At 35.6% G+C, this 15,042-nt stretch overlaps 1 protein-coding gene across 1 annotated transcript; it reads right to left on the minus strand.

The window, feature by feature from the left end:
* Positions 1–1,236: 1,236 nt before the first annotated feature.
* On the minus strand, positions 1,237–14,174 carry LOC150105043 (uncharacterized). The gene is made up of 2 exons (XM_090395466.1): positions 14,033–14,174; positions 1,237–3,068 (listed from the first exon to the last, which is right to left on the minus strand). Exon 2 carries the CDS (start codon positions 3,054–3,056, stop codon positions 2,076–2,078), a length of 981 nt encoding a protein of 326 aa, XP_090251592.1. The 5' UTR covers positions 3,057–3,068; positions 14,033–14,174; the 3' UTR covers positions 1,237–2,075.
* Positions 14,175–15,042: the final 868 nt, after the last annotated feature.

Genomic DNA, 15,042 nt, shown 5'->3' on the forward strand with positions numbered 1-15,042 from the left:
TATATCACTGTAATTTTTGATTAAAATTTACGAAAATATACCTAAAATAGTTCTTCTTTATTTTTTGATGTATCATGAATCAATTTATGATTAATTGTTGAGTTCCGTGTAAGGGCTGTATTCCTAATTTTTCTTCTTTTTTTTCTGAAGCAGAAGAACTGCAAATAGAGCTGAAATTATGATCTAGAAAAATTGAACAAAACAGTACACCAGAAATGGTTTTGAAGTGGATTTATAACAACGACCTTGAAGAACTCTTTGCAAATTCACTGATTGCATTGAAAATACTATTGACTTTGCCCGTTTCAGTTGCTAAGGGGGGGAGAGAGAGAGAACATTTTCTAAATTACAATTAATAAAGAACTACCTGTGATCAAGCATGAGTCAAGAAAAACTAAATGGTTTGGCACTAATTTCAATAGAAAATAATATTGCTCAGTCTATCAACATTGATGTACTGCAACAGGATTTCGCTAAAGTGAAAGCCAGATGAGTCCCTTTTAGCAAAATTAATGTAAAGAATATTTGAATAAATCTCTTAACTTTATATTACTATTTTATATTATTTTGAAAATTTATATAACTTAGAAAAAATGTGTATAAGCAGGACTAATCCATAGGTAACATTATACTGTAAAGCAGTTTTTATTTGTTTTTCATTTCCTGTTCGTTTTATTCACACTTTATTCAAAAAAAAACTTTTTTGAAAAGGAGCCAAACATTAATTGCACACACAAGAAAAATACTATGTGCCGGTCCTGGTGAGGAGTGCCTCATTTTCAAACATGTTTAAACTTTGTTACAGCATTTAAAACCATTCTAGGCTCATATTAATTTTGATAATTTTTCACGGAACACTTATTCACTTTCCAGGGAACACTGATGTTCCGCAGAACATAGTTTGGCAAACGCTGATCTACACCAATGCCATTAACCGCCCACTTCCACCAATAATATTTTTTTGCCTGTAATTGTGTGTTCTGAAGGCCAATTTGTCTGTATGTAAATGAGAATGTCTTTCTGCTACAACTCAGTCAAGCTGGTATTATGGTGTTTACAATAAAATATAATAGATGATTTTCATCACACAGTGTGAGACTGTTATTATAAAGAAGTGTGAATTGAATGAAATGATTTCCAGTACAGCAAAAATCAGTACAGTTTAACTAAATGCTATTTGAAATAATACTAAGAAACATGGAGATTTGCTATGGATTGCTTATTCAGAGACATTAGTAATGTGACAATACTACAAAGATGAAAATCTTTATTATCATATAGTTTTGCATTGCAGGTATACATACAATTCCATTTCTTTGTGGAGCTATTTTTAGTACATACACAACATAAATGCAATTTCATGAACTAGCTATTGTTTGCATACTCTTCAGTTTAATAATGATGAAAATAGGAATATAATTTCTTCTTACATAATAACATATCATTATATTTAATTATTTTAAAGAAAATTAATGTGCTGCAGTCATAATGATTATATCAGATAAATGAGTTTGCTGCACTTAAGAGTATCATCAAATATTCTTGTTCCTTTCTTTTAATTCTTGATTCATCAAAAAAGAGCTTTAATGTAGGGATGTAGTGCTTGCTCATTTTTAATGAATTCAGCCAGCTTTCAAGAAATTCATTATGTAAAGCAGTTCAAAAACTACTGAACATGATATATATGAGCACTGATTTTTAATCACACCTATACAACAGAAAAACTTGGTTATAATAAGAGATTCATAAAGGATGCTACAAGGTAAAACTAACTTTACTGAATGCAATCAGATTTCAAAAACGTGTTCCAATTCTTCCTGCTCTTTTTCTAAACAGCTCATATAAAATGCTAAGTCGACACTTCTTGCATCTTCTTACCTTAAAAAAACAAAGCCTTTCTAAAATGATTATATAGTTTTCTTCATGCTGAGAGAATAAGGAATAGAATATACTGTATGTGTTTGGATTATTTAATAATTAAGTGTACAACAACTTGGAAGGAAGTTCATGAAGAAGCTTCATCTTTAATTTTACATTTCTTCTTTGCAACAATCCTTGAATGATACAAGTTTTATTTATTTATTTATAGTAAATTTTAAAACAACTTCTTTAAAAGTAATCCTTGTTATTTCAAAAATACGTGTCACTTGTTCTTGCTCTTCTTCCAAACAGGAAATCACATAAACTGTTTGATCTACATTTGTGGTGTTTTCTTTGATCTTCAGCAGAATTCTTTCAAAAACAGTTATGAGGTTCCCTTCATGCTGAGGGAAAAAAGATAGAACATTTGTTGTACACTCTTGGAATTTTTCAATAACTGGTAAGTGTGCTACAACAACTTGCAAGGAGGTTAATATATGAAAAATTAAGTCCATGGTGAGGTCCTTATCATCAAGTAATGGTGTGTTTCTTTCAAATACATTTTTTAAAGAATCAAACTCTTCATTCCATTTCACAAAGCTATCAAAATTCTTTAGCTGAGTCAAACATTCTAAGGACTTGAATATTCTTACATGGCAAGACTCATCTAAGTTAGTTTTCAGAAATAATGCTAGCATCTGCCAGAATGATGAATCAAAAATCTTATCCAGCAGATCTCTAAGGATCCCAAGTTTCTGATTAAAGTTATCAACACACTGAAAAAGTTTACTCCAGTCTTCATCTTCAGTTTGAAGTATCTCTTTCATATTTCCAAGTCCAAGTTTAGCTCCAATCTTTGTCAACCCAGCTCCAAATGTACTCTTTATTAATGTGGTAAATCCAGATCCAGTGGCTCCCCCCATTGGAGAAGCACTAACTCCATAGTATATCATGTTTGAAGAAATTGTCGGTATCCCCAAATATTCTGAAACATTCCAAGTCCCATTAGCATCCTTGGAGTTTGTTTTCTTGATCTCATTAATGCAATATTTCCTGTGGTCAATCCATCTTTTCAGTTGTTCATTACATGTTTCAAATAAAGCTGGTGCTGAGGATACCAAATTAGTAATTTCAGTAGTCACATATGTCAGCTGGCTTCTGACATACTGCTCAAACTCTGCAAGGGTCACGTACATCGTTGTAAGCACCTGCCACAGAAAGCAAAGTTTCAGGTAAAAATATAATTTATCATTTATCGTGTTTCACTCTCTCTCTCTCTCTCTCTCTCTCTCTCTCTCTCTCTCTCTCTCTCTCTCTCTCTCTCTCTGTGTGTGTGTGTGTGTGTGTGTGTGTGTGTGTGTGTGTGTGTGTGTGTGTGTGTGTGTGTGTGTGTGTGTGTGTGTGTGTGTGTGTGTGTGTGTGTGTGTGCGCGCGTGCGTGCGTGCGTGCGTGTGTGTGTGTGTGTTTTTATCCCTTTTTATGTATTTGCTTTGTCTTATTCTACAGACTTCAATATGTTTGAATATTTCTCTAGAATTTAGCAAACACTGTCAAATTTTAGATACACATTAAAAAAGCAGCAATTTTAAAGTTAAATAATACATATAATTATTCATTTACAAATGAATTTGTTCAGTGATGTAACCACCAAAACTTAAACCATCAAAATGAAGGTTTAGTTTACCTGCATTGCTGGCACATAATTTTTACAATTTTTACAATTTTTATGTGCTAAACAGCTAACTCAACTTTCTGCTATTTGGTTTTATTTCAAATTTTACTAATTCATTTTTCAAGTGAATATCAAACAGAAGTAACTATAAGCTTTAAAAAAATGACATTCTCAATTATCTATAAAAAGTCAGCACAGGGATCATATCTGCTACAAAAGAACACAGTGGCATTGGAAATATTTATGTACAGTACTACTGAAAAAATTCAAGAGCATCATCACAAATGCAAAATATGATATCCAGTGATGGCTCTTCCATAAGGGCCGCATTCAATGCAGTGCTAATATATATACATATATGTATGCATGTATGTATGTATGTCTCTGTGTGGGTGTGCGCATGCAGGCCATTGATATTCAGCTTGATGTCACTGGAAATGATTATCATTTAATAATAATAATAACAACAGAAGAAGTACTAGAAGGTAATAGCTGTGGGCAGGTGGACTACCACACCCACAGTTATATTCTGTAGTACTTAGATGAACTAGAGCAGATTTCAATATATTTCCTTTTCCTTTAATGTATTTCAATGTATTTTTAATGTATTTCAAGGGCTGCAGGGCTGCATTCAATGCAGCCCTGCAGCCCTTATGGACAAACAGCCACTAATATTTATAAAACTGAGGTTTGATATTATTATTGTGACAACTCCAAGTATTCCAAGGACTCATTGCAAGAAGGCACTCACCATCTACCCTACTACTTAATTCACCATCTCCCCTACTCCCACTACCATCAACGGCATCTATCACCCATCACCACCAACATATATTCTGATGGTCAATTTTCCTGTACAGTACGCAGGATGAAAAAACCCGAGTTTCTGAGAGAAAAAAACCTCCATATGAGATTGGCTAACCACCTAACAATTGAAAAAGCCCATATAAAGGTTCCTTTCATCATGATGACAAGAAATGACATATGCTCCACACTGCATCAGAGCATAGAATGCTCATAATATATGGAATAATTTTTAAAAGAGATACTGAATGTTTACCTCAGTAAAAGCATCAAAGACTAACCACTCTTCATTTACTGCTTCATTCAAGCCAACTTCATTTTCCCACAAAGTTCCTGGAACCCACACACTCCTCAAACAGTTCATAACAAAACAGAATATTTGAGAACTTCAATAGCAACCTGCAAATCATAATTCATGGGTCAATCAATTGAAGAAAAGGATCACAAAACAAAAAAGATAGGAAGATTGACTAAAAATTTACTGGAGAGCTCACTGATAGGAGTCAGCGATCAGTGTATGGAGTTGCAGTGTATCAAAAAGGATAAGATGATAAGTGTAGTACCAGAGTTCTGTCTAGGATCAGTGTTATTTAACTTATATATTAATTGTGCAGATTTTTTTTTGTTGGAACATGGTGTTATTAATAATCAGTCCATGTCCTGAGCAGAAATCCAACAAGTATTTGCCATTATTAGTTTTGCTCTTTTCTCCAAATTTTCCCAAAATATTTTTGTATGTCTGACAATCATTTCCTACTCTGCTATTTAGATGCCCAACAAGGACCAACTTTTCATTTTTCATTGTGTCAGTTGCTTTTTCTAAAATGATCCCACATGATCCCACAGAAGGTTCTTAGAAGAACCTTCTGTGGGATCATAGGCACAAATAAGTCTCATTGTCCAGTTCCCCATTCTCATATTTGCCCACATTACTCTACTTGAGACTGCCTGCCATTCAAGAAGATTATCCTCGTATTTTGTGTTGAATACTATGGCTACTCCTTCTTTTCCTTGATTGTCATTGCCTGAATATAACATTTTGTATAAATTGCTCAGAAAGAGCTCACCAGTTTCACCAGTTTCACCAGGGTCAAATCTGTATAACAGAGAGGAGACCTCCACATCGCCTTGAAAGGAATGTGGAGAAACGACCATGTCCAATCCTCACCTTCTCGTGGTGCACCCTGTTAGGTATCTACCTGGATACTGAACAAACGAGGATGGGCTGGCAATTTGGGATTTAGCACCAAATTGTATTCTTATTGGTTAAACCACAATATTAAATGATGGTGCAACATGATAGAATTTCATGCTGGCTGGGGTGTCGTCCGGTTAAACCAGGCCCCCATTGTTTTTGTCAGGGAACCAGGGCGAACAGTAAAAAAGTCAGCTACTGGAACAAATCATAAAATACACCCCAACTCAATATCACCAAAATTGAAGATCGATACTATCAACATAAGAAGCCTGAATGGCAAAGAAATGGAGCTAGCTGAGGAATTAGATAAGTACCAGATCGACATAATAGGGGTGACTGAAACAAAAAAGACCAAAACTGGTGAGCTCTTTGTGAGCAATAAATACAAAATGTTATATTCAGGCAATGACAATCAAGGAAAAGAAGGAGTAGCCATAGTATTCAACACAAAATACGAGGATAATCTTCTTGAATGGCAGGCAGTCTCAAGTAGAGTAATGTGGGCAAATATGAGAATGGGGAACTGAACAATGAGACTTATTTGTGCCTATGATCCCACAGAAGGTTCCTCTAAGAACCTTCTGTGGGATCATGCGGGATTATTTTAGAAAAAGCAACTGACACAATGAAAAATGAAAAGTTGGTCCTTGTTGGGCATCTAAATAGCAGAGTAGGAAATGATTGTGAGACATACAAAAATATTTTGGGAAAATTTGGAGAAAAGAGCAAAGCTAATAATGGCAAATACTTGTTGGATTTCTGCTCAGGACATGGACTGATTATTAATAACACCATGTTCCAACAAAAAAAAATCTGCACAAATTCACATGGAGAGAAGAGGCAAGGAATAAGAAAAATCTCATTGACTATATTATTGTTGATAGTGATGTTTTCTCTCTGGTGCAGGACACTAGAGTATACAGAGGATTTGAAATTGGAAGTGATCACCATTTAATCTTAAGCAGCATAAAATTGAATTTCATATTGAAAATAAAAACATGTAAGAAAGTTTTCAAATGAATAAAAGTTGAGCAGCTCTCAGGTGTGAACTGTAGAACTAAAATACACAAATATTATTGAAGAAAAAATGAAAGAGTTTGAGAACAGGAATCAAATCTTGGAGATTCAGTGGCAAGCTCTGAAGAAAACATTGATTGATTCTGCCAGAGAGACATGTGGTAAGGTTATCTGCAAGGATGGAAAAATCAGAACTCCCTAGTGGACACAGGAAGTTAAGGAGGCAGTGAAGGAAAAGAAGAAGGCATATCAAAGTTCCTGGCAAATAAGTCAGCTTGTGCTCTTGGAGAATACAGAGACAAATGTAAGAAAGCTAAACACTGTGTAAAACTAGCTCAACAGAAGTCATGGGAAGACTTTGGTAAGAACATAGAAAATAAATATCAAGAAGGTGGCAATATATTCCAGAGGTTGTTGAATAAGCTCAGAAATGGAGGAAAGAGTGCTGTAAAAGGAATTAGAGATGATAAAGTGATATGAAAACTGGAGAAAAAGATATCCTTGAAGTATGGAATAATTACTTCGAAAAATTGCTAAATGAAACTAGCAGTGATGACAGCACATGCAATTAGGAATACATATCTATGCTTGAAATAGAAAATGCCATCAAAGCCTGAAATGTGGAAAGGCAACTGGAGTAGATGATATTAGACCAGAAATGCTCAAGTATGGAAGTATAAACGTTTTACAGTGGCTACACTGCATAGTTCAGAGTGCCTGGACAGAAGGACAAATTCCAGATGATTGGAGTAGAGCTCTCACAGTACCCATATATAAAAAGGGGAATAAAACTCATTGTGAGAATTACAGATGTATTTCTCTACTGAGTGTTCCTGGTAAGATTTATGCCAGTATACTTGAGAAACGGTTGAGAAGGATTGTGGAAGAGAAGCTTGGTGAGGAACAAGCTGGATTCAGGCCAAATAGAGGCTGTCAGGATCAGATATTCACTTTACGACAAATAGTTGAAAAGTCATGGGAATATGATAAAGATCTGTATTTAAGTTTTGTAGATCTAGAAAAAGCATATGACAAGATGCCAAGACAGAAGCTATTCAAAACGCTACAGTTGTATGGTGTCAGTGGATCACTACATCAAGCAATACTTAGTCTTTATTTGAGTTGTAAGTCAGCAGTTAGAATTGAAGGAAGTACAGGAAGATGGTTTAATGTTAAATTTGGTGTCAGATAAGGATGTACGTTATCACCTCTGTTATGCATTATCTATATGGATTACATTATGAAGGAAAGTGGTATTAAACCTGATATCAAAATTGGAGATGTTAATGTCAGCTCCTTGCTTTATGCTGATGATATCATACTTCTAAATAAATCTGCTACAAGTCTGCAAGATTCCCTGACTAAATTGAATAACTGTTGTGATAGATATGGTATGAAGTCCGGCAATAACAAGACAAAGATAATGAAAATAGGCAGAAGCAGTGAAAATATCAGCTGCATTGTGAATGGAGAACCTATGGAACAAGTAAAACATTTCAGCTACTTAGGCACGATTTTTAGTGAAGATATGATAAATTAAATATGGAAATAGACAACAGAATCAACAAAGCTGGTATGGTAGGAAGTCAACTGAATAAATTTATATGGAATAAGAGAGAAATTAAATTTATATGGAATAAGAGAGAAATTAGTCGGAACACTAAATTAGCTGTATACAAGACAGTGTTCAAACCAATTTTAACTTATGGATTTTAGAGTTGGGTCAGAAGTAAAACACTTGACCAAAGACTAGAGATCACAGATATGAGAGTCCTGAGAAAGATTAGGGGCGTAAACAGCTGGCATCAATGGCAATATCATATTGAAAATGAGGATATTAGGAAAGAACTTGATATTGTCAGCATCCAGGAATGCGTTAGCAGAGCTAATCTCAGGTGGTATGGTCACTAAAACAGAATAAGTGAGGAAAGATTAGCCAAATAAGTGTTCTCTGCCAGGTTGGCAGGAAAACGACCCTGACGAAGACCAAGATATAGGTGGATTGATTATGGTAAAAAGTGCCTTAGAAGATAGATATATAAATATAAGATCTGACAATGTTATAGCTTTGACATGTAACAGATTGATTTGGCAGAAAATTGTACGTAGGAAGTTAGTAATGATGTAAATTTTTCGTGTAGCATTATCATATCCTGTACACCCCTTGAAGGTAAATGTTAGGAATTTGATGATGATTAATGATATCATTCATGGTGTGAAAAGGGATATTCAGTTGATGATGCTAAATTAAAAAGTGCAATGTCAGGAAGTTCTGATATGTTGCTGTTACAAGAGAATTTGAATAGGTTGGTGCTTTGGACTGAAGAATGGGAATATCGTTTCAAAATTGCTAAGTGTAAAGTTATGCACTTTGGCCAGAGAAGATGGAATAAGGTTTACCATATTGGAGGAATTTTGTTTCAAGAGGTGGAGGAGGCAAGAGATACTGGTGGATAGGATACTGAAGTTCAAGGGTCACATTGCAAAAGTTGTAAGGATTACCCAGAAAACTGTTGCTATAATGCAAGGAACACTGACAAATATGGAAAAGGAGGTGATAGCTCCATTATGACATTGCTAATTAGGCCTCATTTGGATTTCTGTACACAGATCTGATTATCTGGCTATATTGGTGAAGGAAACATTGGGGGAGAGATACAGTGACAAAGCAAATAACTAAGACTGTCTCTCTCTGGAATATTAAGTATGAGGATGGATTGAGGGAATGTGCCTTCAGAGCATGGCACATAGGAGGCGTGATATGATTGAAAAGTTGGTGAGAGGAGAATATCAAATAGATAGAGGGGAATTATTTTATAAAATAACCGGTGGTACGAGAACAAGAGGTCATCACTGAAACAACAAAAGTCATGTCAGTAAGAAAGTAAAACATTGTTTTCTTAGCAGGTGGTTAATGAGTGGAATGAACTGCTAGAGAAGGTGGTGGGTGCTCCAACATTGAGTGTATTCTAAGCAAGGTGTGATAGTTATTGTAGTCTGTGAGTGTTAGCATTAGTATTACTTCCGAGCCTCTATAGGCTCGGAAGTAATACTAATAATAAAAATCAGATTTATCTTCCAAATAAGAAATTCTTTTGCTGGAATGACTATCTGATAGATATCAGAAAGGTACATATGGGAGAGCAGTATCAAGGAGGTAGAAGATCACAAGTGGGGTCCCATACTGGGAACTGTATTGTTTAACCTTTATATCAATGATATTGTCAGTGGATTGCAGGGGATAGTCAGTTGTTTGCAGATGATATGAAACTGGGAAGGGTTATTAGTAATAGTGGAAATGTGATAGCCCTGCACGAGGATTTCAATAAACTGGACAGATGGGAAAATGAATGGAGGTTTCGATTTAATGCAGCTAACTGTAAAGTCTTGAAGTTTGGGATACATACATTGATGGGAGGCTGCATACCCTGTTGGAGGAAGTGGGGGGTGGCAAGAGATCTGGGGGTGATGACTGATAGAAGCCTGAAATTCAAGGAATATATTGCAAAGATGGTCAGATAAACCAAAGGATTGTTGCAATACTGAGAAGGACTAACTTGCAGAGATAAAAGAATTGTCATTTCATTGTATAAATACCTGATCAGACCACACTTGGACTCTTGTGCTCAAATTTGGTCCCCAGGAATTGAACTGGATAAATTAACCATGGAAGGAGTGCAGAGGAAGATAACAAAGAAGATATCAGGGCTATACAATGTTAGTTACAAAGATAGACTGAGGGAATGTAGACAGAGTTAACAATGAGGAGTTTTTTCGTTTAGTGGAAGAGTGGGAAAGGAGCAAGGACATTATATCCCTGGAATAATGAAAGGAAGTTATGAGTTGCAGTGGAAGCTCATCCATAAGGGCTGCACTGAATGCAGCTCCAGCATTGAGTATATTAGCGAGTAGTACTGGCTAGTATACTCAATGCTGGAGCTGCATTCAATGCAGCCCTGCAGCCCCCTTATGGACGAGCTGCCACTGGTAAGTTGGTTTCTTTGCACGGAGTGTGGTTGAACCATGGAATGCATTGCCATGGTTCAATGAGTGGTATGATAGACTTTGTTTTGATAGACTCTATGGAGGCCTGAATAATAATAATAATAATAATAATAATAATAATAATAATAATAATTTGTGTTTAGCAAGAGAATGAACATATACTATTACTGCTGCCAGCATTTAAGCATTCTATCAATAAGAAAAGCCATCCATCTTTGTTCTATGTGTCATAAAAGAGTAGCAGGTTCAGTTTCAACACATTCAAATAATTCTTTAAGAGCTGCTACCATTTAGCAGACACAGCAAAATGTTGAAATACCTTGTTTATCAATATGCTTCTGCATCACATCAACACTATTATATGCTTTCTTTGTTGCATTATGAATTAATGGTTTATACAATTTTATCATTCTCATCTAATAGAAGTTTATACACAGAATTAAACTTGCTAAAATCAACATTAGTGCTGTATGTTGAGTATGCTAAGTCAAGATTTAATTGGTTTTCTTTTAAAATGTTCACATTTTTTCTTTGACTGAATTTGCGCTATTGTCAAAATCTTCCTAGAAATCTAAAAGATGGTAGCAAGTTCCCTTTTCTTTTGTAAAATCTCAAACCAATGGAAAATGATTACCATAATTTGCCATGATTTGATGTATCAGTTCAATATTGTGCAACATCAAAACATTTGTTGACAGTTTTAGCCTTTTTCTTTCTGCATGATATTTTTTTGCTGTGTCAGAGCTTAATCAAGAGCTCAAGAAGTTGCATGCTCATTGGTAAGGTAGGAGAAAGCTAATTTAGCAGCTGCAACTTTTCATTTCTCAACTGAATCCTTTGATGGACAGAAGAAAAGGTTTTAATACACTGTGACATGGCATGTTCACAAGGACGCTAACCTGCAGAGATAAAAGAGTTGTCATTCCACTGTATAAAGCCCTGATCAGACCACACTTGGACTATTGTTCTCAAATTTGGACACCAGGATTTGAAGGGAATAAATTAATTGTGAAAAGGATACAGAGGCAGATAACAAAGATGGTTTCAGGACTATGTAATGTTGGTTATGAGGATCGGCTGAGGGAATGTGGACTGCAGAGTTTTATAGATAGAAGAAGGAGAGGTGATATGATTGAGACTTTTAAACTGTTGAGAGGTAGGTACAGGGTTGACACTGCAAAGTTCTTTCATTTGGTGGAACAGGGTGAAGGATCGAGGACAGGAAGGAAGTTGTAAGCAAGAGGGTAAGGAATGGTTTCTTTGCATGGAAGATGATTGAGCTGTGGAATGCATTGCCTGACAGAGTGGTGAGAGCAAATGAGTTCAAGGAGTGGTATGATAGATTTTGTGTTTTCTAGGAAGGATCTCCCATGATGAGTCTTTTAACTCTATGGATGCCTGAATCTTAATAAATAATAACAATCGAGGTCTCAGTTCAATCCACAGACTTGGATATCCAGGATGACAACACTACAATATCTTGATACCAAAAGTTAGGCTTTCTTGTGCCTACCTCAGTCCTGTGATTTGGCTCCTTTCTCACTACCTATCCTTTCTGTTTCAGTCAGTTCTTTATGATGGTACATAGTGCATCATGTCTTTTAAGTGTAATGTTGTGAGTTCTAAAACAACATTGAGATAAATATGTCATAGTCTCTCTGAACCCATCTATCCTATCCTATCTCCCATTCTATGAAGAATTTCTTCCATGTTAACCTGGGAACACCCCTGACTAACTTATATATCTCAATATAAGTTAGTCAGGAGGGAAGAACTGAGCTGAGCTCAATCCTCCCCCCCCCCCAAGATTAAACCCTGAGTGTGCTACTGGTTGCATGCGTCTGTATTGTCATTTATCCTTCCGTGATTTTACGTATATTTGAATTGACTGTTTTTCGAGAGAAGCCTGCGAATATTAGTCATACACCAACTGACCACAACAACGCCATTTACCGCCGAACACCACCGCTAGTATCACAAACATCCATGCACACAGCGGTATCCGAACCCGCAGCCTCTTGACTGGAGGGCAGACACGCTAGCCACTCGGCCAGCTTGGCTAGCCAAGTGGTTAGTGTGTAAGTGATATTTATTATATATATTATAAAAGGCTGTAGAATACCAGTATCAGTGGCTAGAAGGGAAAGAAGTTTCTTGAAACTAAAAATAATTAAAAAATGTTGACGATCAACCACAACCCAAGAACGTTTAACAGATTTGTCTATAATATTTACAGAAAACGATATAATGGATAGTTTAGACTTGGGTGAATTAATTAAGAATTTTGTAGGCATTAAAAGCACCAAGTGTTGTGATTTTATAAGGAACGTGATGTCATTCATGATGTGATTGTATTTAGCAACTTATGTATTTCTTATGTATATATGATCCAAAATTATTTTGTTATACATATAATTATATACTTTACTTGTTTAAGTTAAGGGATATTACATCCCATATTGTTTCTTAGCCAAATAAGAAACTCAAAAGAGTTTCATGCTGAATATAGAAATTATATAAAGTTCGGCGATTCCAAGCATAAGCAAATACCTGGATAGCAGCAACTGACCCGTAAGGTAGTGCAAGCTGAGGCAACGCATAGCAAAGGTGGAGCAAGCTCCGATCACTATTCTTGATATTTACCCATAATGTGAACTTAGCTCCTAGGAGCTGTATTACTGTTCTACATTATGAGAGAAGGTCACTGGTCACTACCCAGACCGGTTTCCACCTTCATTGAGGTCTCATCAGTGAGTAGGTAGACCTAATTAATACCAAGTTTGTAGCGAATAGAACTTACATCCCTTCTGAGAAATGCTTCTATGAGAATATGTAAATATCAAGAAGTGATCGGATCTTGCTCCACCTTTGCTACGAGTTGCCTCATCTTGCACTACCTAAAGGGTCAGTTGCTGCTATCCAGGTATTTGCTTACGCTTGGAATCGCCGAACTTTATATAATTTCTATATTCGGCATGAAACTCTTTTGAGTTTCTTATTCGGCTAAGAAACAATATGGGATGTAATATCCCTTAACTTAAACAAGTTATATGTCGCCGAATTGAAGCCTTTGGCTCTTCATATATTTCGTAATTATATACTTTACTTTTCATGATTTCTTTGTTTTGTTTTGTGTGATTACTCTTGTACTTATTACTGTAACAAAGATATATATTATAATTATAAAAATGTTTCCTTGTTTAATTACTTTCATTGACTTTCAAGGAGAGCGGTTTTTCAAAGTTTGCACAAAGGCTGCTCATATGCACTCGGCGGCCCTGATAATAACGGCCATTGCTTATAAAAAACACAGTATAGATGGAAAGCACGCGCATTGAGACAATTTCTGTTCTCATATATCCTAACAATGGCCGTTGCTTATAGAAAGCACGGTATAGATGGAGAGGACACGCATTGAAACAATTTGCTGTTCGTTTACATTAATTTTAGTTAAAACTACACGTAACGATTCTTACCTGTTTAGTTACTTGAAGAACTGGCGACACTCTGATTTCACTTCACTGTTATGTGAAACATCTCACTGAAACAAGTATTTATTCGATACACTGGTACTTGTTTTTAGTTAGGTTGGAAGTTCCTTGTTTCTGTTAGTTTCGTTTTCCATTGACATGTGTGTGTAACCAGGAAGAGACAAGCAATGCGCTTGCGTCTCGCTTCCTGGAAGTTGTGCGATTTTTTTTTTTTTTTTTTTTTCCTACAGCCGCTATCGATAATTGCTATCTGCAGTTTCAATGTATTTCTAATGCTAAACAGCATTAAATATTCTGTAACACAGAAATTCGCTTTTGTGTATTACAAATAAAATAAATATTACGCATCTTCTTCTTATTATTATTACAAATATTATACTTGTAAATAAATAAAGACGAAATACTAGGGCTGTAAGAAAGTAATGATGTTTTTTTTTTTTTTGAGGATATGTTTTATTTAACAATCACTCATTCTCTATACAGTTTATACATTTTTGTGTCTAGAGAATAATAGAGACTGTCGAAAAATGAGAATGCTCGCGAAAGATGGAGGATTAAGCCATGCAAAAATTCATTGTTAAATGAATTACAGTATAGCAATGAAAAAGGAGGCATTATTATCATATAGCCTGTATTTCGTAGTATCATAGTATTTCGTCTTTATTTATCTTATGTGCAAGTTTCAGAATATTTAATACCAGTTATGCGTTTGATACCGGCCTGGTTGACCGAGTGGTTAGCGTATCCGCTCTCCAGCGAAGAGACTGCGGGTTCGAATCCTGCGTAGGCATGGATGTTTGTGATTGTCTTCCACCTTCATGCATTCATTCACCCAAGTATTGATACACTCTTCCAAAAAAGGATACGACTAGTGATGAGGCGTGAAACGGGACGGGAATTCGTACATATAAGAAACCGCATAACTCCGGATTCGCGTAAGTCGGGGTATGACTGTATTGTAATGAGAAAGATTAAAAGTTTGTATCCTTATGATC

Source organism: Typopeltis vanoorti, chromosome 7 (assembly GCF_054136105.1).
Source record: "Typopeltis vanoorti isolate ZY-2024b chromosome 7, IOZ_Tvanoo_1.0, whole genome shotgun sequence".
Lineage (NCBI taxonomy): Eukaryota > Metazoa > Arthropoda > Arachnida > Uropygi > Thelyphonidae > Typopeltis > Typopeltis vanoorti.

Coding starts and splice junctions, on each gene's coding strand:
- LOC150105043 (XM_090395466.1), bottom strand. CDS start 3,056: ATGTACGTGACCCTTGCAGAGTTTGAGCAGTATGTCAGAAGCCAGCTG.